Raw genomic sequence first — 9,886 nt, forward strand, 5'->3', positions numbered from 1 at the left:
TGGGAATGCAAACTAGCACCTCCAAGCCTGAAACCATGGTTCTCAGCCAGAAAAGGTTGAAGTGTCCACTCTGGATCAGGAGCAAGTTACTGCCCAGGGTCTTGTTCACAAGTGCAGGGAGAGTTAAGCAGATAAGCAGACCAGGATAATTGGAAGAGAATGGATGGATGGACAGTGTCTTTAGAATGACATTTGAGACATGCCACTTTTTGTACAAATGGCAATTTGACTGTGTAGTTCCATAATGCTTTTGTAAAAACTTTATTAAGAGACAGACAGATTTTTTTTCAAGCATATCTGTTCAACATTGGTTCCTTTAAGTTCCAGGTAAATAGACAGTACCCAAAGAGCAGACAGATCTGGCCCGGAACTGGTGTCAAGCCGGTACTGCTGGCTGACTTCTGGCATGGTAAGTGGTATGTCATCCAGATATGGGCCTGGCCTGGCGTAGATGGCACTGTATGTAATGGCATGCCATATCTGGCCCGATTGTGGTTTGGTTTATGTGGCCCAGGCTCATAGAAAACAGGTCTGGCCCGGAATCCGGCATCAAGCTGGCAGTTCTGACTGACTGGTGTCATGGCAGGGTGTATGTCAACCAGATCTTGGCCAGGTCTGGCAATGATGGCACTATTTATGTTCCTATTTTCCTATTTTAGTTAGAAGACCCAAATGCAATCAAATGCAATGCAATCAAATACAGATTTGACAGGTTTGTGAGAGTACACTTTTATCCAAAACCTAGTGAGGGTTTACTGTAGCTCTGGAGGTAGAGCAGGTCACCTACTGATCGGAAGGTTAGTGGTTCGATCCCTGCCTCCTCCAGTCTGCATGTCAAGAGTGTGAATGTGTATGAATGTAGTTAGGAAGCATTCTGTTTAAAGAAAGTGTGTGATTGGGTGAATGTGGCATGTTGTATAGAGCACTTTGAGTAATCTGGGAGAGTATCAAAGTGCTATATAAGAATCAGTCCATTCACTGTCTAAACTGAGTTTCGTCATGTTACTTTTGCACTATTATGTTCCGGCACATGTTGTTATTACATGGCTTGATCAAGGTACACACTAGGCTGACATCTGGGGCCAGAGCTGAAACTGTTCTGGGCCAGCACAGGGCCAGCAGTGTGTCTGCAACTGGCCAGTGGCTGCACACAACTTACACATGCCCCACACACCGCAAAGAATGACGGCCCTTTGGTGGCCCGGATCAGGTTTGCCAGAAGTAACCCACACATGGGCCAGCACAGGATCACCAGTGTGTCTACAATGGGCCTTGTGCTGGCTAATTTAGGCACACCAGTAGAAACAACACATACTTGGTGTAAGACAGTTTCTCATTGTTCCACTTTCTGAAGACAGTTCCCAGTTTGGGAATTTGTATGTCTGTATTTCTACATCATTCGCAATGAAGCTGCTGAAAGAGAAGAGATTGTGTCTGAGACTGATTGATGTATCCCCTTTTTAGGGTTTAACATTGTCTATGCTATTGTACTCAATGGATATAACCCCCCCCCAATAATTATGACATGTGAGTGAAGTACTGCAGCTCATCCCACCCACAAGGGAAAGAAAAAATAAAAATGTATCATTACTTTGTCTTAGGACCACCATTATTATGAGATGTATTTATTTAATACATTGTGACTAAATATTATGAGTGGGTTTTAATTCACACCCTGATGACTATTTATTATAAATGAACATATTCTGTGTGTAGAGTACATTACACTTTAAGTTGCAAGTATTCAGATGACGTGTGAAGTGTATTTACATGTCAGTCTATTATTTAAATATAAACAAAATATTATGTCAAAAATGACAAAGAACATCTTCAGTTTTTAAAATAAGCTTTATTTGAATTTTAAAGATTCAATTTAAGTCATAATTCCTGGATTTACAGCTTAGAATCTGCATGGATAGCGATGAAGGGGTCCTCAGCTTTGCCACCGATCGAGAAGGTGGCACGGCCATCACCACCAACACTGACCTGCTTCCCAGTGCAGCTGCTTCCTTCTTTCTGACCAGAGATGACGTCACAGTAGGTGCCACCAGGCAAGCCTGTGTTCAGGGTGACGTTCAGGTCCCTGAAATGAAATCGAAAATAAAGATCAACCCAGTGTTAAAGTCGTAAGAGTGCCACAATTAAACTCCATTGCCTTCTTGTATTTATTCTGCTTTCAAGACAATTAAACAAATATGAAGCAATATAATACCACTTGGGCAAAGGAAGGCATTACATATCTGGTAAAAAAAAAAATACATAAATAAAAAGGGATGCAGTTCATTTTTCTCATTCTCTGTTGAGAGAGTTTTACTGACTCAGCGGTCCAATCTGTTACCAAAATAATACAGTGCTTGTTTGGAATAAGCAAAAGTGTACTTTGCAGACATTTCATTTCCAGATGTCTTTTGTGGATTATATGATAATTATATATATCCTATAATAATAATTATATAATAACTAATAATTATATATTAATACTTATTATTATTATTATTATTATTATTATTATTATTATTATTGTAGTAGTAGTGTAGTAGTTGTTGTAGTAGTTTTTATTTATTTTTATATACAATTAATAGTGCTCTTTATAAAACAGAATTCCATTTTTAATGAAAGAAATAAAGGCTTGAAAAACTACAGACATTTTTGGACTAAGCTTTTTTTAATTACATTAGATGTAATGTAGAAATTGTAAATGTTTTTGGTAAATTATGGTCATATTAGCTCTATTTTGATATGTGCCCAAGCAGTCTCTTTCTCAAACATTTAAGCAAATGTTTTATTTTAATGGTGAAATTATTTGTTTTAATTTAAAATGAAGTATCAGGAAGCTGTCACACACAAACAAAGAGGACATAATCCTTACCAGTCCTCATTGTTAAAAATGATGAAACCACGATTACCACGCCCAAAGGCAACCTGGTTGCCCTGGTTGTCCCACCAGTTGGAGTGAGGCTGTCCATTGACCACATTACGGAAAGTGACCATGTTACTAAATAGGAGAAAGGACAAATTACAATCATAATACATGATGTCTACAGTTTTGATGGTCTAGCTGACAAAGCAGAACAATGTGAATTTGCATAAGGTCAGTGTGCTTTCTCCTGATTTCTGTGGACTTACGTGATCTGACGCCATCTATGCTCACAAACCCATCCATTCCCACAGGTCTGGTCAGAGTTGATAGTAACAGGCTTGGTTGACCCATCACCATTGCTGGGGGGTCCAATCCAGTCATTCTGATCCTATAATACAAGCATTAATGAACGGATTCAACAAAAAAGTGTCTAATACACACTAAATATTGCATCATTCCATGACGAGTGAACATACTTGTCCGTTTACAATTTTGCGGTCCCACCGATAGCTAGACATGACCCTGGTTACACCGTAAGGGTGGGCAAGCATGTAAGCAACAGCCATCTTGTAGAGCCTGGGGTCCCAGAATGTAAGGATGGATGCACCGCCAGCACCATGGCCTCTTTGGTTATCATGGTTGTCAGTGAAGACGAGAGCATTCCCGTTAGCCATGAAACCCCATCCTTCTCCCCAGTTCCTAAATACAGCAAAAAAAAAAGAAATGTATTTTATTATAGCTGATCTTTACTAAGTCTTTGTTCAGACCAGCACTTAACATAGAGCTTGCACTGGTTGCTCTAACTACACTTAAGCCTAATTTATACAGTGCTATTGCAAAGCAACATGTAGTATCTTAATAATTTGCAGTGCTATTGCAAAGCAACATGTAGTATCTTGATAATTTGCTACATTCGATTAAGAGCAGCCATGGAGGATCAAACAACAAAAGAAGTGAAAAAGACGTGGCAAGCATTCTAATCTGATAAGAAGAAAATAATTCAACTAGGAATTAGATAGATCATTGTCCAATGGACTTGTGCACTTCAGAAAGAAAAAGACATGTGGGGAAAAAGTAATGAAGGTAAAGCAAAAAAGAAAGTAAAAGGTGGTGTTGGGGTGAGTGTCAACGATTAATATAACAAGTATTTATTGATATTTATGGCCATGATTCACTACATGACTTCACTGGGTTCATCGGCAAGCCAGCTAGCTGATGGGTTATGGTCTGACATTAACTGAAAGTCCATTGATACTTGAAATGGATGTATCCTGTACATGGTAAAGCAAAATTTCGCTCCCGTAAAATTCTGCTCCTCAAAACGTCAACATATGATGGATGTGCATTTGACTTTAACTTAACTTAAAATGCAACCAATTGGTCGGCCCCTGTACCTTTATAGTAGTTTTTATCAGTTTGTTTTTCCTTTACAAAGAGCATAGTTAAAAATGACATATCTCTGTTATATCTAAAAAAAACCCAAAAAAACCAACAACCTTTTCTATTAAATTGTGTAATATTTTCCTTAGATATACCAGTAGAAACAACACATACTTAGTGTAGGAAAGCTTCTGGTTGTTCCACTTTCTGAAGACCTCTCCCAGTTTGGCACCATATTTAAACTCAGTCACTCTTCCAAGGCTGACATACTCATTGGATGAAATAGCCTCACCTCCCAGATCAATAACCTAGAGCGAAAAGAAAAAACTGATTCTATAATCTGAAAAGTGAGAAGGGTTTAAATAAGTAGTACCAAATTATCTAATGATGTTATTGCAAGAACCATGTATGTTTCAAACCGTCACATATTTTAGTAAAAAAAAAAAAAAAGAAGAATGCCAGATGATGGCATCTGTTTGTACAGATTCTTATTTTGTGCTTATGGTGAAGCATGGGCTGCGGTGCCGCTGCAGTTCAGGCAGACTCACCTGAGTGGCATCCCCAATTACCCCTCACCGGTTTAAAGTGTGGTTTAACTCCTGCATTATTGTTGTAGTTGGTATGTGTTCAGCTGGCAACTGGAAAGCTGCAGCTGTGTGTGTTTGCAACAGCCAGCAGCAACTTGAGTGTTAATATAGAGATGTTGAAAAGCATGCGAACATCATCAGGTCTGCATTGTTCATGTTACAGTGGTGCCAAAACCCATGGAGGGGCCGTAGCAGACCCAGGACTGGGCCAGCAAGGGAAGAAGCTGACCCAAATGGTAGCCGAGCTGGTGGCCACGCAACGGGGGCAGATGGCGGTGGGAAGAGCTGCAGGACCAGGTGTTGGTCGACACCGCCGCCAGCCCCACCCGCGACCCTTGACGGTATGGGAACGGAGGTCCGGACTGTTCCAGCGCCCGTGCGGGCCCCCAGGCGCGAGGGTCCTGCTATTCCTGTGGTCGTCTGCGCCGGCTGGTCCACATCAGAGGCCAGCGCACTAGCTGGACCTGTCCTATCTCCACTAGAGGCGAGCGCATGGTTAGGTCCTGCGTGTATTCCGCCTGTCGAGCTGCCAGTGAGCCTTGGCTCATAGCTGCCGCCGCTTGCCACATGGGTGGTCCCTAGACCATCTCCAGGGCCATCGCTGGACATGCGCGCGCAGCCCTCAGACCCACCTCGTCACCGCAGTCACTGGAGACGCGGCCAATTGAATGGACACCTCCCTGTCGCTGGGCCAGGGGCACGGATGGTCCAGGCCGATTCCCACTCACAGGGGGGATTAGGTTTGGCTGGACGGCTCCCTGGCCTCTGTCGGGTGATGGGGGTCTGCGGTGCCACTGCAGGGGAGGTGGATGCACCTGATCATGCCTTGCTGGCTTAAAGTGTGGGCTAACTCCTGGGTTATTGTTGTTGTTGGTATGTGTTTGGCTGGCAACTGGAAAGCTGCAGCTGTGTGTATTTGTAACAGCAACTTGTTAATAAAGAGATGCTGAAAAGCATGCGAACATCATCTGGTCTGCCCGAGTAATGGGCAAGGGCGATCGTGGCTCAAGAGTTGGCAGTTCGTCTTGTAATCGGAAGGTTGCCGGTTCAAGCCCCGGCTCCAGCAATCTCGGTCGTTGTGTCCTTGGGCAAGACACTTCACCGGTTGCCTACTGGTGGTGGTCAGAGGGCCCGGTGGCGCCAGTGTCCAGCAGTCTCGCCTCTGTCAGTCTGCCCCAGGGCAGCTGTGGCTACAATGTAGCTTGCCATCACCAGTGTGTGAATGGGTGGATGACTGAATGTAGTGTAAAGCGCTTTGGGGTCCATAGGGACTAAGTAAAGTGCTATACAAATACAGGCCATTTACCATGTACATGCAGTGCTATTCTGGTCTCTGCAAAATAATAATTACATTAATGTTTACATCTGGACCTAAAGTGTTCTTATTTGTTTACATCTTTTCCAGTCCTGCAAGATAAAAATGAACCTAGATCTGTTCTACATTTCAGTCACATACAAAGGACATGTAAACTCTAAGACTTATCAAATCCTACAATTTCATGAAAACTGAAAAATATGCTAAAGTATTTATTTATTTCACCAAAAGTTTTTTTTTTTTTTTAAACTTACCTCCTGATAGATGAAAGGTCTGGAGCCACTGGGGAACCACTGGGTGTTAAGGTTTTTCAGACGACCATAGACAACGCTCAGATCACCAGGCCACATGTGTTTGCAGGCATCCATTCTGAATCCAGCCACGCCTATGTCAATAAGCTTGTTCATGTACTCGGCCACCTTACCCCTAACATAGTCTTTCTCCAGGGCAAGATCCAGCAAATTATCCAGACGGCAGTCACGTACCTGTAACAGTTAATATTTTATTCAGCATTTGGACCCAAGAAGAAATTTTACCAGTGGAACTTGGTGCACTGGTGGCATCCAATCTCGGTACCACGCTGGATTCACTGAGCTCCAGAATGCAACCATTCTGCATGACTATGTGCCTGATTTTAAATACCTGTGGCCACGGAAGTGTTAGGAACATGTGAATTTAATGATTTGGATCGGTGAGTAATTACTTTTGGCAGTATAGTGCATATCATATGTGATGGATGACAAGGAATAAAAGGTGTTTTTAAAAAAAAAAAAAAAAAAACTATTGATCTCAGATCACCAGTGCAATCTGTAAAAGAAATAAATGATCTTTTAATAGACAGAATGAATGGAAATATATTTTGTCACAACAACTGATCTCAAATTATGCTGAAAAAAATTATATCACCAAAAAGAATTATATTGTTTTGTTGCCAAATAGTTCCTGATATTACTCACTTTGTGGAGAAAAATAAAAATAAAAATAAAAACAAACAGCAACAAAAGTAGTAAAACATTTTAATATCTATTAAACTACTCACCTAAAATTGTTCCAGTTGTATCGATCTTAACACTACACTTATCATGTACAAAGCAAGTAATAATCTTTTTCAAAACTGTATTCAGAGGTTGTTTGGAATTAGAAAGAAAAGTTTCTTTGCTTAGTGAAATGTCGTTTTAAAAGCATTGTGTTGAACTCTACACCCTTTCTGTACATTACCACCCCCCCACTATCATACCACCGAAGAAATAACAGAAAGAAGTAATGACTAACTCAGACAGTTGGTAAAAGATTAAACTTTTGGATAAGTATTGATGGATATCCTCTACTAAAAAATTTGTGTTATCAGAACCAAAGCAGCATTAAGGTAACTTGTCTCACATTGTTTCTTGATAACATTTCTTACCTGATATTTGTCACCATAGTTCTCAATATTGCCACTCGAAGTCTTGCATTTTTGGTCATTGAAGTCCAAGGAGGAATAAGGAACACTGGGGAAGTCTCTGTTCCCAGCATCAAACCAGCTTCCACATGAAGAGTGGGTTCCCGTTCCACTGAAGGTTTTACACATGTGGTTGATAAGGGTGTCTACGTAGATGTTAACCTGTTGGGATATAATATATGGTGAGGATGCAGTTCACCACATCAAAATTAGTGTCCTATAACTTAGCAGTTTCCTTGACTTTTCTTGCGTGATACCTTCAAATACAGTCAGTCTTGTAAATTGTCAGTCTTTATTATTTTGTTATTAATTGCCATACAGTGTTTTTACAATATTCCGTTTCCAACTTGTTGTTTTATATAATCATACACATTTACAATGTGCAATCAAATGCAGATAGGTCTTTCATGCTTATCACTCGGTCACAACTGTAATTTAGTTTACCCCAACTTTGTTGCATCTGGTGATCATGTCTCTCAGTTCTGCCTCACTGCCAGATCTTGAGCAGAGCTTGTAGCTAACTGGCTGGTATCGCTGCCACCAGGGCCTCCATGGATCGCTCACTAGAACGTGCTCATGTGGAGGAGAGATCTGAGCAATAGATCAGCACAAAAATAATACAGTCTGAATGATAATTTTATTAATTAATTATGTTCATAGAAGATTGTTACTAAAATTGTCACTAAAGACGTTATACTGATACTAGTATAAGTGGAAAAATCACTTGATATAACATAAACTGTTACACAACAGAAAAATACATTTGACTTGCCATGTTCAAACAGATTTGATTTTAAGAAACTTAGTAAGTTTTAAATCTTAACTCCTGTGGTCAAATCTCACCAAACCTGCCTCTTTTAAAAAAAAACCCTCACTATTTCCAGTTCATTTCCAATCAAAATATGCAAATTAGTCCATGTGACAATCAAACAGGGCAAATTCTACTGGTTGGATAATTCTAGTATGTGGTAGTTATCACTTTGTTCGCTGTTTCATTGTGAATTCTGCTTTCATCTTTCCTAATCTTTATAGTTGCATCTGTAGTAATTTTGCAACCATTTCCTGCATCTTGTCCAAAGGGGTGGACTCTTTTGAAAATAAGTTTAAAAATTATAATAATATACACTTTTGAAAATAAGACACATTTCATTTAGTTATAGATCAGCTATACATACCTGAACTCCACCAAAGCCTTTGGGACCCAAGAAGCGTTCACACTCTTGAGCAATGTCAGCCCAACGCCACTCAAACAGGTGGACAATGGAAGTCCTTCCATGCTTAAAGTTGGGGTTGTGCTGGGCAAGGCTGAGCCCAAAGAGAGCTACCAGGATGAACAACTTCATGCTTTCAGTGGACAAAAAAAAACAAAACACAATCACACTGTGTCACAGTGTATTAACTGTATTTATACCCGCCCAGGCCAATGAGAGACTGGTAAATCAACATGGAAACGAAACAGGTGGATTTTTATCACAATTCCCTGGTTCCGTTTTAATCAGCTGAATGGAAGAAGATGTGACACAATTCTGTGACTGGAAACACAAAAATATAAGGGGCACATAGTATCCGAAAGGTTACTCAAACAAGGGCCGTGAAGATTCCTTGATTTTCTCACACTGCTTTTGTGTAGCTTGTTTTTTTTTTAGTTTTTCTTTAATCGTGTGTTTTTAGTGTGTGACGATGGGAGTTATTTATTAACTCCCAAGTAAACACACTGAACACCATTTATTTTATTTGAAAATCTAAAATATGGAAAAGTAAACATGTAGGTAATTACATAATGGTATGACCGTCCTTGACAGTTGGCTAGAGCAGTGTTTCCCAACCTTCCCAGCCACGGCACATATTTCCAATTTGGAAAAATCACCCACAAAATTTCCACACCACCAAAAAAAAAAAAGTCACAAAAAGCATATTGATAATTTTTCCCCGTGCTCTAGGTATAGCAGAAATAGTTCAGTTTGTCCCCAGTATACGTTTTTTGCTTCCTTCTGACCACTACTCATGCTAGGGCCCTCGTCTGGGTCGGAATTTTCTCCAGGACCCAGGTCAGACTATTTCATTTCAAATATTTGTCTATTGCAGATAATCTTCGACGGCACAGCTGATCATTTCTCATGGCACACCTGTGTGCCGCAGCACAGTGGTTGGAAAACACCAGGCCAGAGAGATATTACAGTAGCTGTACAGCTACTGCAGTGCACTCAAATAACCTAACACATTAATTAGCTACAAAACCTAATAACCTAACAGGGTATGCAGCTGTGTCCAAAAGAAAAATAATAGAGACACTCCATGTATTA

At 40.5% G+C, this 9,886-nt stretch overlaps 1 protein-coding gene across 1 annotated transcript; it reads right to left on the reverse strand.

The window, feature by feature from the left end:
• Positions 1-1,893: 1,893 nt before the first annotated feature.
• LOC134616649 (alpha-amylase-like) lies at positions 1,894-8,926 on the reverse strand. The gene is made up of 9 exons (XM_063461582.1): positions 8,759-8,926; positions 8,028-8,174; positions 7,548-7,745; positions 6,397-6,627; positions 4,415-4,548; positions 3,337-3,559; positions 3,127-3,248; positions 2,870-2,995; positions 1,894-2,083 (listed from the first exon to the last, which is right to left on the reverse strand). Exons 1-9 carry the CDS (start codon positions 8,924-8,926, stop codon positions 1,894-1,896), a joined length of 1,539 nt encoding a protein of 512 aa, XP_063317652.1.
• Positions 8,927-9,886: the final 960 nt, after the last annotated feature.

The sequence above is a fragment of the Pelmatolapia mariae genome, linkage group LG18 (assembly GCF_036321145.2).
Source record: "Pelmatolapia mariae isolate MD_Pm_ZW linkage group LG18, Pm_UMD_F_2, whole genome shotgun sequence".
Lineage (NCBI taxonomy): Eukaryota > Metazoa > Chordata > Actinopteri > Cichliformes > Cichlidae > Pelmatolapia > Pelmatolapia mariae.